General features: G+C 44.1%; 2 protein-coding genes across 3 annotated transcripts in view; one reads left to right on the top strand and one right to left on the bottom strand.

The window, feature by feature from the left end:
* ARHGAP32 (Rho GTPase activating protein 32) overlaps positions 1 to 12973 on the bottom strand; it is a 267538-nt gene extending 254565 nt beyond the window's left edge. The window contains exon 1 of one of the 2 annotated variants that reach the window (XM_033861803.2): positions 12841 to 12973. The gene's annotated coding sequence lies outside the window, so the exon portion shown is untranslated. The remainder of the gene's footprint in view (positions 1 to 12840) is intronic. The other variant, XM_073807992.1, reaches the window with a different exon arrangement.
* On the top strand, positions 12380 to 17843 carry LOC117313275 (uncharacterized). Its single transcript, XM_033861614.2, has 2 exons — positions 12380 to 13997; positions 15038 to 17843. Exons 1-2 carry the CDS (start codon positions 12380 to 12382, stop codon positions 15094 to 15096), a joined length of 1677 nt encoding a protein of 558 aa, XP_033717505.1. The 3' UTR covers positions 15097 to 17843.
* Positions 17844 to 18972: the final 1129 nt, after the last annotated feature.

The following is an 18972-nucleotide window of genomic DNA, read 5'->3' as shown; positions in this document are numbered from 1 at the left end:
GAGCTAAAACTATAAAACTCTTATAAGAAAATGTAAGGGAGAAACCTCAGGACACTGGATTTGGCAAGGATTTATTGGATATGACACCAAAAGCAAAGGCAACAAAAGACAAAACAGATAAGCTGGACTTCATCAAAATTAAACACTGCTGTGCATTACAGGACACCATCGACAGAGTGAAAGGCCACCCACAGAATGGAAGAAAATATTTGAAACCACATATCTGGTAAGAGATTGGTATCCAGAATATATAAAGAACTCCAACAAGTCAACAACAACAAAAATCCTGATTTTAAAAAAATGGACAGGGACTTCCCTAGCGGTCCGGTGGTTAAGACTCTGCACTTCCACTGCAGGAGGCATTCGATCCCTGGTCGGGGCACTAAGATCCGACAGGCCACATGGTGCGGCCAAAAAAATAAAAATTAAACATGGACAAGGAGGGGCTTCCCTGGTGGCGCAGTGGTTGAGAGTCTGCCTGCCGATGCAGAGGACACAGGTTTGTGCCCCCGTCCGGGAAGATCCCACATGCCGCGGAGCGGCTGGGCCCGTGAGCCATGGCCGCTGAGCCTGCGCGTCCAGAGCCTGTGCTCCGCAACGGGAGAGGCCACAACAGTGAGAGGCCTGCGTACCGCAAAAAAAAAAAAAAAAAAAAAAATCATGTTCTAATGTCACTGACAACCTGTTCCCAAGCAGGGAGTAGGAGAAACTATCTCTGATCCATTCTAGCACCTATCACCATGATGCTGTTGGCTAAATACACACACACACATTCAAAGTAAAACCTTGACTACTTAAAACCTTTAGAGCAGGGTTTCTCAACTTGGCACTACTGACATTTAGACCAGATAATGGGGGGGCCGGGGGGTGTGGTGAGGGGGCCTGTCCTGTGCATGAGTAACAGAGAATTACTTATTCCAAATGTAAGAATATAAATCTGGGAAACATCCCTTTCTCAGCTCAAGTTAAATGTTTAGAAATCATTTCACAGTATTTATAGACTAGTACTGAGGAAAAGCACAGGTACTTTGAGGTTAAACAGACCTAGATTTGAATTATGAATCAATCCAGCACTTAGGTAACATGAGTAAGTGAGGTTACTGAGGTTTAAATAAAATAACTTTTGTAAAGATCAATACAAAATGGGCACTAAATAAAAAGGGAAGTGAATTTACACTTACATGCCAGAACTTTTTTTTAATCATAACTGGTTTAGGAAAGAAAGATTTCTAAAATGTATTGCACATTTTCCTGCTTTAATGTAATCTAACCTTTTATAAACAATGCAGGGTGACCATTTCAGACAAACGTCACTGTAACAACTAAATAGGACACTAATTTAGGGAAGAAAGCTATCAAAATGCATAACACACAATTAAGTTGCAAGACACTGGATGAATTGTTTGAATCTGATACAAATGATACCATTTAACAGAGATTAAATATCAAGCTGAGTCTTCAGGTCAAAAAGTAACAATAAAGGGAAACAACATAACAGAAGTTGGGACAGAAAAACCCTAAAAAAATGTAATTGCCTGCATGCCCTAAATAAACCAGAAGTGATAGGCTGTCCAAAAAAAAAAAAAAAGTGCAAGAAAAAGAATTTGGGTTAGTAGAGAGAATATACCAGAATGAGTCAGAAGAATGTAGTTCTAGTTTCGACTGCCCTACTTGAGTGAGAACGTGTAGCTAGATTAAGCCACTTAACCTGGACCTATATCCTCATTAATAAGAAGGGCACAAACCTACTTTGACACCTCCAACATCATCAGGCAGACCAAATATTAATGTTGCTAAAAATGCTCTCAAAGCTGTATGTAAACACGTTATACCATGAGACCTGCTTAGTCACCACACAGCAGTCTAGAGCAGGGTTTCTCAGCCTTTTGCACTGAGGACACATACAGAAAATGACAGTACAGATACAGGCACACAGCAGTAAGTAAGCCATGCCGCTGTTGGCCAACAGTGATCAGCAGAAGCTCTTCCACTCTGTCACTGATAATCCTCTCTGAGGAGCAAGGCCACCAGTATTTCTGCCCTATCTGTAACACATTCAGAGTGCTGTCTGGCACACTGGTTAGGAAGCGCTAATTAAAATGCGATGTCTAATTTGGAACACTTGTAAAAGGGAATTTAACTTTTTCTACAATTACCGGCTCTGGGAAACAGAATCAAGAGTAGAGTCTGACGATGACAGAACAGTAATACCTTGGACCTAAGCAATAAAGCCCTGTCCTAGGCCTGGACCTTTGAAGGGCCATGCACTGGCCTCCCTCTGACCACACCCTTGACCATGCATGGGGCCAGCTGATCTCAGGACCTAAAAGGTATGCCCAACTGCAGCCTACACACCCAGCCCTCATTTTGCAAGGACCCCAGAATTTCCTGGCTACTTCTAGGCTTTGCTCAGGTCTCTTCCCTGAGTGAGTTGATCCTCCCAACGGCAGATGACCCCACCATCGGTATTTATATCGCTGGGTCCAAGGGATGATCAAAGAGCTGCTGTCTGAAAGGTGAACGGGGATGCACGGATTCGAGAGTCCACATATGTGCACATGCAAAAAGTCCCTCATGCAAGGAACCTGGAGGGAGAATGGAATCTTGGGTTGAAGGCTGGGTCTTTGCCCTTTACCATGTTCTGGAGCAGAACTCAGAGGAATCTGAAAATTCCCTGTTTGACCCTGAGTTAGGTCATTATGAAGTTTTCTTTGTTAAGGTAGGCAATGGAACATCTGTATCAGTTAGCTTGATTAATAACTTGTAAATAGCTCCTGGAACAGGAGCTAAAAATCTTAGGCATATGAGGAACAGTTGAAGAAAATAAGTACATTTAGCCTGGAAAGAGAAAAAGTTGGTGGGAAGATCAAAGAACCAGCCATTTTTCCATGACAGCTGAAGGCCATCATGTGAAAAACAGAGCAGATCTGTGTGGTGTTGGAAATGCAGGCAGGTACATTCCACTCTAATATAATGAGGAATTTTTAAAAATAAGAACTCCTTTTAAAAAGAACTGGGCAACAACAAGGTCCTACTGCATAGCACAGGGAACTATATTCAGTATCCTGTGATAAACCGTAATGGAAAAGAATATGAAAAAGAATGTGTATATATATGTATAACTGAGCCACTTTGCTCTACAGCAGTAATTAACACAACACTGTAAATCAACTATACTTCAATTAGAAAAAAAAAAGAACTGGGCTGTCAGGTGAGTAACTGAGTTTTCAGGCACTGAAAATACAGAGGCAGAGGGTATGTGCTTCTCTTCCAAGGAAAATGTAGAAGAAACTCTGATACTGGGAAAAGGTAAAACTATGTATAACCGGGAGGCCTATGTAACTGCAGTATGAACGTGTAGCTCTATATGCAGAGACAAGTGGTATGAGACACAAGGCAAAATGGAAGTTAAACCCTGAAGTAACCTTCCTCTCTTAAAAATTCCCTGCTGTCAGCTTACTCTTGTCATTTGCCTCCTCACAAAAATCGAGGTAAATTCCTCCATCCTACAAAATTAATTACTTAAGACTAAAGCAGCCTTGTCTCAAGGGATTTTTTTCCATCCTCCAGAAAAGCATAACCTTCCCTGCTGCTCTCAGGATGCTCTGATTCATCATTATCACCGAAAACCTTGCCTCCCATCCCCACGGTGGATGGCACCTCTCTGGCATCAACAAATACGTTTCAATAGGAAAGCTAGGGATACAGTACATACCTAGACAGAGCCCATGCCCCTCAAACAGCCTGCAGAACAAGGGATTATAAATGTAAAACGTAAGCAAATAAATAAACTAAAATGAAGAAAATAAAATGGGGTAATATAGAAGAGAAAGGCTGGGGTACTGCATGTACACAGTAATCACAAAGGCCTCTCTGGGGTAGGAGAAGGCAGTCACACACAGATCTGAAGGAAGTACATTCCAAGCAAAAGGAACAGCAACTGTAAATCCCTGAAAATGTACATGCTTAGCTTCTTCAAGGGATAAAAAAAGAGCAGCATCCACTATACACCTATTAGAATGGCCTAAATCCAGAACGCTCACACCACCGAGTACCAGCAAGGATGTGGGACAAAAGGGACGCTCGTCCACTGCTGGTGGCAACGCAGCCACTTTGGAAAACAGCTGGGCAGTTTCTTATGAAACAAAACATACGTTTACCATACAATCCCACAATCACAGTCCTCGGTACTTACCCGAAGGAGCTGAAAACTTACGTCCACAAAGAAACTGCACACGGATTGTTTATAGCAATTTTATTCATAACTGCCAAAACTTGGAAGCAACCAACATGTCCTTTAGCAGGTGAATGGATAAACTGTGGTACATCCAGACAATGGAATATTATTCAGTGCTAAAAAGAAATGAGCTGTCAAACCATGAAAAGACACGGAAGAAACTTAGATACACATTACTAAGTGAAAGCAGCCAATCTGAAAAAGCTACATACTGTACGATTCCAACTATAAGACACTGTGGAAAAGGCAAAACTATGGAGTCATTAAACAGATCATGATACCCAGGGGTTGGGAGTGGGGGGAGGTGAGGGATGAATAGGCAGAGCACAGGGGGTTTTTAGGGCAGTGAAAACTACTCTGTATGACACTATAATGGTGGATGTATGTCATTATACATTTGTCCAAACCCACAGAATGTACAACACCAAGAATGAATCCTAATAAAACTGCGGACTTTGGGTGGTAATGGTGTGCTGTCACAGCTTCATCAGTTGTAGCTAACGTCCCACCCTGGTGGGGAACGTTGACAGTGGAAGAGGCCGGCAGGATGTGGGAAATACCTGTACCCTCTGCTTGATTTTGCTGTGAGCCTAAAGGTGCTCAAAAAAAAAAAAAAAAAAATCTATTAAGGAAAAAAAAAGAAGAATCACATCATTGTGATTGCAGCCCCGTGAACAAAGGAGAAGACAGAGAAAGACGAGGTTGGAGAGGAAGCAAGGAGCCAGACCATGCACTGCAGACATTCTGGGCATTTTTCATCGTGGTTGGGGCTGTCCTGTGCAGTGCAGGATGCTCCGCATCCCTGGCTTCTACCCACTAGGTGCCAGCAGCACACTCCCCCCACCACCCATCCCCCAGTCCTGACAACCAAAAATGACTCCAGACACTGCCAACTGTCCCCTAAGGGCAAGATCTTCCCCAATTAAAAACCGCTGATACAGGGCCTCCTAAATGGCCACAGTGGAGATTCTGTTTCCATAATAAACCTTTAAGTTTTAGTTTTAGTGTTAAGTGTACTGGAAAGCCAGTAAACAGGTGATACAATCTGATTAACATTTAACATTATTTTTGACTCCTGTTATAGGACAGGTGAGGAGAGTAAGGGCAAGAGTAGAGGCAGCGAAGTCTGCTGGCAGTTTTCCAGAGGAGAAAGGCTGCCAGCCTAGGTGTTAACAGTGAAAAAACTATGAAAAAACGTAGTCACGTCCAGTTTGTATTCTGTAGGTGGCGCTAACGGGACTTTAATATGAGATGAGAAGAAAAAAATGGAGGATAACCCCAGGGGTTTTGGCCTGCACAACTAGTAGACAGTGGTGTCACTTCACTTGAGAAGATGAAGACTTTGGAAAGGTGGAGGGAAGAGTAAATGAAAGAAAGAGAAATTCATAGTTCTGCTTTGTTCACATTACATTTGAGATGTCTATTAGACATCCAAGTGGAGGAATGGCGTTAGATGAGTCTAGAGCTCAAGGGGGAAAAAAAAGGAATCTGAGCTCCCTCAGCATATAAATGGCATCTGAAACCATGAAAATGGATGAAATCACACGAGGAGAGCCCAGGGACACTCCAAATTTTAGAGTGGGGGGTGGGTAGAGATAAGCTGCAAAAAGACATAGAGAATGAGTAGCTACGAGGTCAGAGAAAGTAGTTGGCCAATGGGAAATGCTGATGAGAGGTCAATAAGACATAGACACTGCTGATCACTGGCTTTGACAAGACACAGGTCATTGCAGCCTTGATTAAAAACAATGTCAGTGAGTGGAGAAACAAGAGCTCAAACGGATCAGGCTAAAGAGAGAGCCAGTGGTAAGGAAGTAGACACAGCAAACATAAACCTCTCCTGTTGCAAAAGGAAACAAAGAAATTGGGCAATAGTTGAAGGGAAACATTAAGGTGGAGGAGAGGGTGGCTTGACAGAGGTGATTTATTCAGTTAAGGTATTAGGGGCTCCAACAAGACAAAACTGTATTCCTTTCTCACTTAACCACCCAGAGATAAATGAGCAGTAGTAGGGTGGCTCTGCTCCACGAGACCATCCAAGGATCCATCTTACTGATCCATCTCCCCCTAAAGTGCTGCTCTCACCTGCAAGGTTGAATAACATGTACCAGCACTACATTCTCCCGGCAGAAAGGAAGCAGAAAGCAACCTGCTTTCCTTTCTAAGGCCATGACACAGAAATCACTCGCATCACTTCTGGTCATATCCATTTACCCAAACTTCATCATGTGGTCACATCGAGCTGCAAGAGGGAGGCTAGGAAATGTAGTCTAGTTGGGCATCCATGTGCCACAGAAAACCTGGGGCCATATTACTGAAATGAAGTTGCAGAGAATGGCATTTGGTGAACAATTAATCACTGCTGCGAGTAATATAGGGCATGTCTGCATACTAACAGAGATGATCCAGTAAGGAGAGAGTAATAATTTAAGGAAAAAAATAATGGCAGGAGTGAAAGCCTTAAGAAGGGAATAATGAATGAGATCCAGGGCTCAGAGTTACTGACCCAGAAGCAGGGACACTTTGGTCTCCTGTCACTTCTCACATGCTTGACTTTTCCAGAAGAAAAGTTGCCCCTTGAATGCATTTCCAGCAAATTAAAGTAACCCTTTCCTTCTATCCAGTAAATCAAGCAATTATGCAAAATGAGCATAAAAATCTGGCCTGGATTGAGCAGTTCTCACTTGAGCTGTCTCCTAACAGGCTGATTCAAAGATGCTGCCTCTCTGTCAAAGAGAATATGACTAAATTTCAGAGCTGGAGACAGTCTACAAAGCTCATGTTACAAATGTTCAGGGCCACATGGCCACAAAGCCACAAAGTATCCTCTCCAATAGTACACCCAAGTCCTCGAACCGCCAGATCAGGGATCATCCCACTGTCCCCTTGTCTACTCTTTTATAAATATTCTTTTTCATAATATAGTTTATCTCCCCAGTGGAATGAACACTTCCTAAGGGCAGAGACTCAATGCCACCTTCTTTCATATCTATCTTCCACTGCATTTAGCATGGTACAAAATACTCACTTGTACTGAATAGATACTTTTCAATTCACTGATAAAAGAGATTTGGTTTCCTGCATCCTACCGGAGCCAGGATTGTTACCGAATCCGGAAGACCACTGGATTTCAGGTTCTCCTCAGGTAGAAGGTCAATGGAAACTGGGCAAGTGCAAGAGGATGGTCCCTACTTTAAAAAAAAAAAAAAATCAAAGAATCATGAATTTTGGAGCAAGAAAGGATCTTAGAGACCTGTAGTCTGACCCCTCAATTTACATATAAGGTAAATGAGGTTTAGACAAATGAATTACTCATCCAAAGTCACAGATTATTTACAGCAGAGCCAAGACAAGAACCCAGGTCCTGACTTCAAGTTCAAATCTCCTTTCTGTGTTAAACAGAGATCTCCTTTGTCTGTCCTTAATACACTAGGTAATTTATAAAGTACACATAATATGTTCTTCAAAACTGTTGAAAATACTACTCATCTTAAGAGTCCTTTTACCACATACCTCTCCAATAAAAAGAGGAAAAGGAATTACTGTTTCCATCCTACACACAAGGGAACAAAAACAACGCAATCAAATGGCCTGCCCAAGACCACAAGGCTGAACCCCAGATAATAAAAATTTTACTATTTTAAGGGAAAATGAATGGAATGTTTATTTTAGAATTCTTCCCCAGAATGTGGTGCCTATCTTTCCTAACAGACAATGTAAACATATCATATACCACATGGGTCACGTATGCTTTTCCTCTCAGTGCTTTCCATCTCCACAGCCTCCAATACTAATGTATACTATGATCCATGGCATAAAATAAAGTAGTAAATGAATATATGATCAAAAGCCAAATAAAAGGATCTCCCCGAAAATCAGAATTCTACTTCCACTCTGAACATTCTGATTCATAAATTTCTTATGAGAAATTAAACCAAACACCTTGTTTCTCACCTCCTTTTACCTTCCTAAAACAATCTCCTTTAAATAACAAGGAAGTCCCCTTGTCCAGGGATACTATGAAACTATGAACATCTGTTTTACCAAATCTTTACATTTTGCTACCATGAGGAATATTCCCTCTCAACTTGCATCTCTTCAAAGAGGAAATCTCTGGTTGGTTTTGTTGTTTATATGTTTTAACCTCAAAAGAGAATACTGTCTCCTCATGATGGTGGGTCTTCTTTAGGCCTCTACTGTTTTTGAGGTGCTACAATCAGAACCCTGCAGTGTAGTTTTCCAGGGGCTGCAGCTCTACAGTTTGATGAAAGGCCCCCTGCCCCACCAAGGACAGAATGAGGACAGCATGAATGCCCTCCCATGTCTCCCTTGTATCATCCCACTGCATGTAAGCAACATCCGAGGTGTAAAACTGCACAATTTGTAGGATGGCAAGAGTCACACTGGCCCCAATTCTGTTCTGTTTCACTCAGTCAGAACAATGGCCTCTGTTTATTTGCTCACTCTTAGCTTAGGATTAATGTTAAATAAACCAGCACTTGAAGTTGGGAAGCACATCCAATTTGTCAATTGTAAGATAATTTAAACCACATACTTCAGAAAGCAGCTTAACATTGAAGCTTCCAGATAGTACACTAGGTCTTATCTTTAGGGAAAAAAATTAAGTTTTATTATTCCAATTCTGAAGAGGATATTAGATGCTAATGCAAATCATAAGGAAGACTTAGAGTGTCAAATACATTTAAAAAGTTATCTAACGTTGGCCTTATTTAATGTTGTTTCTCAAATATCTGTCTCAAAAAAATAAAAAACAGGGCTTCCCTGGTGGCGCAGTGGTTGGGAGTCCGCCTGCTGATGCTAGGAGACGCAGGTTTGTGACCCGGTCCGGGAGGATCCCACATGCCGCGGAGCGGCTGGGCCCGTGAGCCATGGCCGCTGGGCCTGTGCATCCGGAGCCTGTGCTCCACAGCGGGCGAGGCCACAGCAGTGAGAGGCACACGTACAGCAAAAAAAAAATTAATAAATAAAATTAATAAATAAAAAACAGGAAACACCAAAACCAACATAGAACTGGTATTTAAATTCAGCTTTCAAACATATATTAATACCAAGAAATTATCAAGAACCAGGATCTCTGAAAAAAAGAGAATTACCTTTTCACCCATTCTTAATCATCTAAATAAGCAAGTGATTAATAAGAATACAGTACAACATATGGGAAACTTCTCAAGCTATTCCAATTATCAGTTGTTAACTAAACTGTTTCAGTAAAGGAGAAAATTCTATACCAAGTAGCATACCACTCAGGAGAACAATCCTCTAATACTGGGGCAAGGTGATGTGCAATATTTTAGGCTTATTGTTTACACTAGAATTTATGATCACTGGCATGTATAACTCAGTAAGTACTTACTGTATGCCTAAATCGTATTAAGCTTTGACATGTATCATTTCATTTAATCATCACCACAACCTTCTAAGACAGATTCTATATTCTCTGATTACAAAGGAGGTACCTGAACACCAAGATGTTAATTCGTTTGTCCAGGATCAAAGTTTATATCACAGCTGGTACTCAAATACAAGTCTATCTGACTCCAAAGCAAAAATTAGTACCTTTCCAGGGGTCTTAACCGCTATGATGTTATGATAGGAAATAACTCTGTGCTAAGTAAAGCAAAAATTTTAAGTCCTACATCAAAGATTGGCAAACTTTTTCTGGAAAGGGCCAGCTAATAAAATTTGGGGGCTATGCAGGCCATACTGTCTCTGTTGCAAGAAATCAACTCTGCTGCTGTACTGCCAACGCAGCCACAGACAATACACAAACAAGTATGACCGTATCCCAATAAAACTTTATTTATGAGCACTGACATCTGAACTTCATATAACTTGAACATCATGAAATATTCTTTTTATTTTTTTCAACCATTTAAAAAATTTTCATTCTTAGTTCATAGGCCATACAAAATACAAGCTGCAGGCCAGATCTGGCCTACATGCTGAATTTTGCCAATGTCTGTCCTAAATAATGCAGACAAATATAAAATATTTTTTGCTAAACAGCTCTTTTCATAACTCCTAACTTGTAATCTCCTTTAATATTCTGAACTGATACTTTAAAGAAGCTCAAAGTCTCAATAAACTTGACATCTGTCCCAAAATAATCAAAACTCTGGAGTCCAAAACTGCAGACACCACATATGGATCTCCTAAGAATGAGATAGAATCACACGATTCTGGAACTCAAAGAGATCTAACACATTCTAATTCCTTATGTGCATTTTTTAAAACTGATAGTAAGGCATTTAAAACAGCTCAATACTAAGTTTATAGGTAATGACAGTAATACCTTACGCGTATAAGAAGTATTACAAAGCATTTTCACAACCTTTCTCTCATCTGACCCCTCCTCTGTAAGGAAGATAGTGCAAGCCTTCTCATCCCCATTTTACACCTAAGGAAAACAGGCTCAGAAATGTAAATAACTTGCCCAAAGCAGGGACAAGGCCACACAGCTACTAAGCAGCATAACTGCAACTATGACCTGATTTCAAGTCCTTGCTGCCTCTTAACTACTTCCATGGACATCAAATTTCACATTAATGGGTTAAACCCTAAAGATTTTCAAGAATATTAGTCAAAATCTTTAAATGCAATGAAAACGTTTAGCTCATTTCATTCGATTTTTATTCTGCTATCACAGTCTTCTGAAGAAAACAGCTGTTAATTCTCGACATTTGTTAAATGCATTTACAGTCAATAGTGAACCTATGTGTACTGTGCAGACAATACACCCAGACCAGCTTAGAAAGGGGAAACACTGCTGAACAAGTCATCTAAACAGAGAATAAGAGAAAGAGAAATGGAGATGAATGAACTGCCATTAAAGTCTTGGCCCAACTGTGGAATAGCTTCTGGTGATTAGAAAATAATATGGAGGTTAGGACAAGAAAATAAGAGGAACGAAACTACTGGAATTCAAACCAACATCAAAGACTCTAATGACAGTTGAGCCTGCCTGTCTGCTTCTTGGTCTCGCCCTAGAAAACAAAAAGTTATATAACCAACGAAGGTTCTCCCAACTAACATTTCCTCTGTGGCCCACTTACACCCTATTACCCACCTCAGTGTGCATCACCATACAGTAAAAAACTGGGCTTTCACCCCAGCTAGGTCTGGACAAGTCTCTGTCCAAAGTGCTGCTTTATTCCACGGACGGCTATAGGGACGATGGTATGAAGATAACCAGCTTGAGCACAGTTCCAACCTCACACCGTTCTAGAATACTTATTCTATAAAGCGTCACACACCCAATTTTAGGAATGAAGTAGACTCCAGATATTCCTGAAAATGGTAATCACAACATCATAATATTCCATCTTCACACACAGCCCTATTAAAAAATAATTCACACCAATGAGGGCTTGAAAAACTTTGAGGTCGTGTTGTAGCAGCAATTAAAGCTTCTATTTCCTTCACTCTCAAGTTCAAGGACCAAATGTCAAGATTTCGAGTTAGATTTCAATTTACCCAATAAGGAAAAATATATTAATGAATCACAACCGTCACTACCCAAAAATATTACAACAAATTCAATTACTGATTCAAACTAGCACATTTTCTGGACCCTAAGAGCCACGGCACTCTAGCACCATATGCTTTTTTTCTTCCAACAGAAATACAAATACAGACAACGTTTACAAAAGCAACCAATGTATCAGAAGTTATTCCCATTCAGACTGACTTAAAAGGTCTAAATCTGTGCCAAACAAAACTCTGAAAGAATGGAAAATAAAAGAGATGCTGACAACAATGCAATGTGGCCCAGCTGCCAGCTATCCATGTAGCATCATGCAGTGCCCCAAGCAGTTTAAAAGCAGACTGCAATTCTGCATGCGGATCAAAATTATAATGATCCAAATTCTATTTCCTAAAAGATAACTATCAAACTGCATCCCAAGCATCCTGCTGGGGGTCTCCTCCTCCCCCCCCCCACCTTCCTTAAGCTTCAGCAACAGAAGGTGGAGTTATAAAGGGTCCAAAAGTAGACTACAGCTAAGAAATCAGCTTTGACTTTCTCCCTCTACCGTTTCTCGTCATCTGTTTGGATAATTTTTTAATATGAATATTTACTCAAGTCAACAAATCGAGAAAGGCAAGAAGGGGGCGTGGGGGGTGATGTCGGGGGAAAAGGGCACTAAGTCACCAGCACCGTCCAATGTGCAGCGGCAACTTCAGCCAATTAGAAAGATGAGAGGGAAAACTCCACGGGTGAGCCGGCGAGCACGGCAGGGGGCGGGCACGGTGAGGACGCCCCCGGAGCCCCCCAGGCCCGCTGCCCGCGCCTCGGGTCCGGAGCGCCGCAGCAGGCCAGGAACCGCCCGGCCCGGTCCGACGAGGCCGCGGGGAAGCGGCAGGCGCGGGAGGCAGCGGCCCGAGCGCGGTCCGCCTCGGGAGGCCAGAGACGGAGTCGGCGGGGACCGGGGAAACCCGAGATGGCCTTCTAAGAACATTCGATCCCGAACCTTTACTTTAAAAAGAATTTCTCCCGACAAGGAAACTCAAGCCCCCGCAGCCTTCCCCTGCGGCGCCTGCCCACGTCATCGGCGCCCCCGGCCCTCCCGCGGCCCCCGCCTTACCGAGCCCCGCGGCCCCGCCGCGCTGCCGCGGCGTCGCTGCGCCCCGCTCGCCGCTCCGTGTCTGTCCTGCGGGGCGCCGGGCCCGACGCCCTCCTCCTCCTCCTCCTCGTCCTCGTCCTCTTCCTCGTCCCGGTCCTCGTCGCTGCCGAGCACCGCCCGCGCGCCGAGCCTAGCGCCTGGCCGCCCAGGGCAGCCGCGGGGGCTCGGCCGGGCGCCCCCCGCGCCAGCGCCTCATCCCGCCGCGTCGCCCCGTCAGGCTCGGGGGCGGGGACGCCGGGCTCCGGGCCGCGGCCTCGGAGTCCCCACCTCCGACACGCACCGCGCTCGCCCTCACCCGGCCGAGTCGGCCCCGGGGACGCGGTCCTCCGGCTCCAGGCCCCTCGCCCGCCGCCTTCGGGCCGCCCCCGCAGCGCCCCCGCCCCGCTCCCGGCGCGCGTGCCCGCCGGAGGCCCGCCGCTGGCCCGGCCTCCGCCTCCCGCGCTCCGCCTCCTCCAGCGCCCGCGACGCCCGCAGCGGGGAGAAGAGGCGCGCCGCCGCGGTCGCGGGCACGAGCACGCGCGAGGAGGGCGGGCGGAGCGCGCGCGCGGCCGAGGCCGGCGGGGGCGCGCCCGGGCCTCGCCTGCCGTTGTCCCGGGAGCGCACGTGCGCGGCGGGGGTGAGGCGAGAGGCGCGCGGCTCGGCCCACCCCCCCACCCCGAGGCTCTGGGGCCGGCGGGGCGCGGGAACGCGGCCCGGACGCCGGTTCGGGGGTTTGGGCGAGGTCTGCAGCTTCGGCTTCTGCACTGTGCTGCGGTGCAAAAACACAGAACCTGCCGCCGCCGCCGCCGCAGCAGCAGCAGCAGCAGCAGCAGCAGCAGCAGGAAGAGACTTCCTCCGAGACTATGGCAGTGACTCCTCTCCACTGCCAGCTGACCCCTGGGTACTGTCACCGCGCGGCGGAGGAGAGGGGGCGTTGCCGCAAGTCGGGAAGCTCCTCGTCTCACCATCTCTTAAGCATTTTGGTGTAAAATCAACTCGCATCGGTTATTATTTGGAATCTGGGCCTAAAAGTTCCTTTGGTTGTCTTCTTCATTCAGAGTTATGGACCAGAAGATTGGAAGTGACCTGGCGAGGGAGAGGAAGGACAAGAAAGGGTGAAAGAGCAGCAACCCCCGAAGGTGCATGGCCAGGAGACAAGTGAACCCCTGCCCGTAGATGGCACTGCCCTTGCTTCTCCCCCTGCTCCTTTTGTTCAGCCTCTGAAGGCTGCGCAGCACTTCGACCTGCAACAAGCGTCTGTGTAACAGAACACATCTTGACATTCTCCCTTTTCTGTTTCGATCTTTTTCTTTTATATTTGTACCTTACCCTCCTTCTGACGCCTTTGGAATCTAAATGTTGGGGACGGGGTTAACCTACATAATTTAACCCAGTACCCAAACCCACCCTTGCCAAATACTGCATCATCTAATGTCACTGCAGAGATTCGGGTCCACTCAGCGTTTAGTCATTTCAGTGGGCGTCACTGAATATAAAACGTGGCCTTGACCACAGCAGAATTTCAAGGGCATGGACGTGAAGCAGGATTTCACCACATCCTGGAGAGAAATTAGGGAGTGAACATGCATAATAATCTCACTCTTGCCAACTTCAGTATAACCAGTATAATTTTGGTCTTTTTCTAAAGACCAAAATTCTAGATGTTTTCTAGCAGAGAAGGAGGGAAGGGATTGAATGAGGTTCCCATAGAAGCACAGGGTTGGACGGGAAAATTTAAAGACGTGTACTTTAAAGAAATGTATCCTGGTATGGTAGCCATCTACTTGAAACTGGTACGCTTAGGATCTGTAATGGTCTTAATGGGTACTTCCTAAGTGCTGGAAAAACAGCCAGGTGAATGAAGAAAACTAGAGACCTGCAGCTTCACACAAACACATAGTTTAAAAATTACTCTTTCTCCAAACTGCAGGGGTTCCATGGGTTCACCTTTTGGCCACAGAGAGCCATCTCTGCCAGAGAGAGAAGAGTATGCAGAGAGGGATTTAATAACTTGTGTTGTTCCCAGGGATTGGTGAGCATGAAACATAAAATCTCCTGTGATGTCAAAGGAGGTCAGGATGGGACATTTAACCAAGTCACCGTGAGAATGGAGTTTTGCCCAAGGCTTTCATCCCTTGGCTACTCTCAGCTAAGATAATGACATTCTGTATTCTTTCAGAAAGACTTCACATCCCAGAGTTTGGCCATCACACCGCCAAATTCAGCTGTACTGACTGAACTTTAAATGGTTTATGCTCAACTGGTGGAGAAGGTGAATAATACCTACAGGAACTGGAATCTCTACGTACATTGAATGACACAGGTACTCTATGCCAGGGTCTCAAAACATCTTGGTAACTTTCCCCCCTTTGGTATTGTCTAGTTCAGAGAAAGAAGAAATGGATTCCTTCTGTGTATTCCAGATGTCAAGGGTGTTTGAGCGAGCTCAAGGGTGCTATGCTCCTTACTCTCGTTCTCAGCCAGCACTTCCCCTCCTTGGAAAGAAGCATCCAGATAGCCTACAGATAAGTAGTTATTCTTGCTATACCTGCAGCTAAACAGAAGGCTGTGATTTCTGGACAACTCTGCAGCCATCTGAACTTGGTGCTGCAGAGCCTGTATCCAATTGCCTCTGTCCTAATAACACCTTTAGTGATTCAATCCATGTATTCCAATAATTGCAACATTCCCTAAAAACAGAAAAAGCCTGTCTGGATGTAAAACGGTAAATAACTGCATTTGTTATAGTTTGATTCAGTATTCTCAAGGTGAGTGGTTGGGGGGAGCCGGGGAGAAGGCAAATTCCCTCTGTCTCTGAAGCTGTCAGAGGCCTCCTCCTGGCCTCCTTTCTCGGCCTTGACACCGTCGTCTTCCTGACAGTAGCATCTGGGCTCACTCCTGGCATCTCAGATCTGTTGCACTGCAGTCCGCTCCAGGCACTGAAGCCGCGTCATGGTTCAGACAAGTTGAGCCAGCACAGAGGGCTGCCACAGAGAGGGCTGCCACAGAGACGACTGCATTGCTTGCCCAACCTTGAGTTTTAGAGAGAACCTGGAAATTTGAGCAAGGGAGAGAGAGAAAGCTTATTCTCATCCCCAGACTGAAGGCTCAACAGCTGACTTGAGAAAAATGAGTTGCTGAAAGCCATCCAGGCTTAAGAGAGAATTTTCCCAAAGTGACATTTGACATTGCCTTGTTTATTTATTTTCTTCCTGGCCAAAGGGCCAGCTCCATGTTGTGTCCCCATTAAACAGGACAACAAAATAGATTTTTGAAAAAGGTGTGTTGTCTGTGTATAGCATCCTCCTAGCTAAGCTGGATGCACACGGAGTAGCCTCTCTAAACATTGAACCCTTTACCACAAGAAACTACTATTGGGCAACATCTTAGGAAGTGGTCAGTAGTGCTGAATCCCCAGGGCAGTCATTAAAATGATAAACTTCCCTCTTCTGTCCTCTCCTGGTCACATTTTGGTTCATTAACCTCTATCACAATAATTTAGAACTTTTGGCTGTTCTCCCACAAAGGTTTTTTTTTCTTCCAGATGCTAAACCTTAACACCAGCTGTACCTATCTAATATCTGCTTTTGAATGTTTAGCCAGATACTAGCTCTACTGCTCTCTCCTCCACTGAGTGCTTCTCCACTTCCAGAATTCTAAATGTCCACTACCCCCAAGGCTCTGACCTTGGGCCTTTCCTCTTCTCTTTCCACCGCCCTCCCAAGGCAGTCTCTCCCAGCCCTTGCCCTTAAATAGCCTCCATTCACTGATGTATATCTTTAACCCTGACCTCTCGCCAGCGCTCTGGGCTCCTATACCCAGCTGCCTCCATGACCTCTCTATTTGAATATCTCAAACTTCATGTGTCCAAAGCAGAACACTGGACTTTCTGTATTAAAACCAGCACCCAAAATTGCTTCCTTCAAGTCTTCCCCATCTTAGGACAAAAACAACCCTTTCTCTCAAACACCACATTCATTTTAGCAGGAAATCCTTCCACTTCTACCTTCAAAACATATTCTGAATCCAATCTCTTCCCTCCCTCCTAACTGCTAACACCCACGTCTGCCCCCTACAATCTCTCCTCTGGGTGACTAAGTGGTCTCCTATCTCTATTCTTACCCATCCATGGTCCAGTCTCAACTCAGCAACCAGAGAATTTCTTTTAAAATATGAGTAAGAAGTCATTCTCTTCGCTCAAAACTCTTCAGTGCCCTGTGCTTCTAATAACACTACAATAAAATCCAAAGTCCTTTCCCCAGCCTTGCAAATCCCTTCAGCCAACACTCACCTCTCCATTCACTCTGTTCCGGCTACGTGGTCTTTAAACCAGGGAGAACCACCTCTTCCTGGCCTTTTTTTTTTTTTTTTAATCTTTTGGCTGAGCTCGGCGGCACGTAGGATCTTATTCCCCCACCAGGGATCGAACCCGGGCCACCTGCATTGGAACGGTGGAGTCTTAACCACTGGACCACCAGGGAAGTCCCTCTTCCTGGCTTTTAAATTAACCTTCTCAACTACTTTCTAAAATAGTTCTGCCTTCTCTGTCCCCTTCCTCTGCTATTTTTTTTTTAACAGCACTTATCAATGATTGTGTTTGTTTGTTTTTTTAAATTTATTTATTTATTTTTGGCTGCGTTGGGTCTTCATTCCTTTGTGCAGGCTTTCCCTAGTTGTAGCAAGTGGGGGCTACTCTTTGTTGTGGAGCACAGGCTCTAGAGTGCAGGCGTTGTGGAGCACGGGCTTTGTTGCTCCGTGGCATGTGGGAACTTCCCGGACCAGGGCTCGAACCCGTGTCCCCTGCATTGGCAGGCGGATTCTTAACCACTGCACCACCAGGAGAGTCCCCATGATTGTGTTTTGAAATTGATTATTTATTATTTGCCTCTCTCACTAAAATGAACATCCCACAGGGCAGGACTTTGTTTATTCACCATTGTATCCATGTTGCCTAATACATGAATAAATGGTACTGTCAGAATACAGGATCTGTATCCTCACTTATTTTCTGCCATTCTTTATTGCTATGGATGTATCTTTATTACAAGTGGGAACAAGCGCAAATTATAAAATTATATCATTTGCAATTCACTGCAAATCAAATCAAAACAAATTATACTGGAAATCTAAGATTATATAAAGATTCAATGGAGGGGGCATTAATGCATAATCTAATTTCTAAAAGGCAAAATCATAGTCTAACCTTGCAATTAGGTTTTGAAATGTAGAAGTTACATATCAAGAGGCACAGAAAATCAAAGGCAAATTAAATGAAGTGCCTTTTCACTTCCAACTGAAATAATCACCATGTTGAAAAGGAATGTGGTAAATTTAAGGAGAGGCTAGTTGTCCCTTTCATTTTTTACCTTGTCCCACTATGTAACCTTGAACAAGTCAATTAACATCTCTTTTTCCATCTGCAAAATGGGCCTACTCGATTTCTTCTTTAGTTGGGTATCATAAAAGTAGAATAATTTAATTATCATGGAAAAGTTTTGGAAGAAAGGAAATTTGGAAATTATCCATGATTATTATGTTTCCCAAACTTCTTTGTCTAATATTTTGAAATGAGGAAGAAATGAGTGTATTTTTAAAATACAACTAAAGACTCATGAAAATCACTCAACATTTCTAAATTGATCAGAAAAAAAACATTCTGAGGTAGCAAAGCAAGATACAGTCACCTGAGTATATCACCCACTGTCTGAGCTCTACAGAATCCATTTTATAATCAGATGTGAACTTAGACCAGGAAGTGAAAGGAATTGCATTGAAATGTAAGCTTTTGTAGAAGTATTAATTCCACTTCTTATCAAGCAAAATTATGTGGCGGCTCATGAAAGAATGAACAAAGAAGCAACTCAAACATTTCTATATATGAGATCCTTAAGGGGCAGCGAAATGTTTGGAAGGGGAATCAGGTCTCGGGGAGCTTTTGAAGCTGCATCTCTCAAGCAAACATGCTGCTTTATTTAAAATGTATGTTTAATTGAGGTGACTTGAAGGAAATTAAATCTCCCATTGGCGGCTGTGACAGTGGTGAGATGTCGCTACTCCTCATGAGAAAACACACACACACATGCACGCACACACAGTCACACACACTCACACATG

Source organism: Tursiops truncatus, chromosome 8 (assembly GCF_011762595.2).
Source record: "Tursiops truncatus isolate mTurTru1 chromosome 8, mTurTru1.mat.Y, whole genome shotgun sequence".
Lineage (NCBI taxonomy): Eukaryota > Metazoa > Chordata > Mammalia > Artiodactyla > Delphinidae > Tursiops > Tursiops truncatus.
The sequence above is the reverse complement of the archived record's forward strand: the minus strand, read 5'-3'. Positions and strand labels throughout refer to the sequence as shown.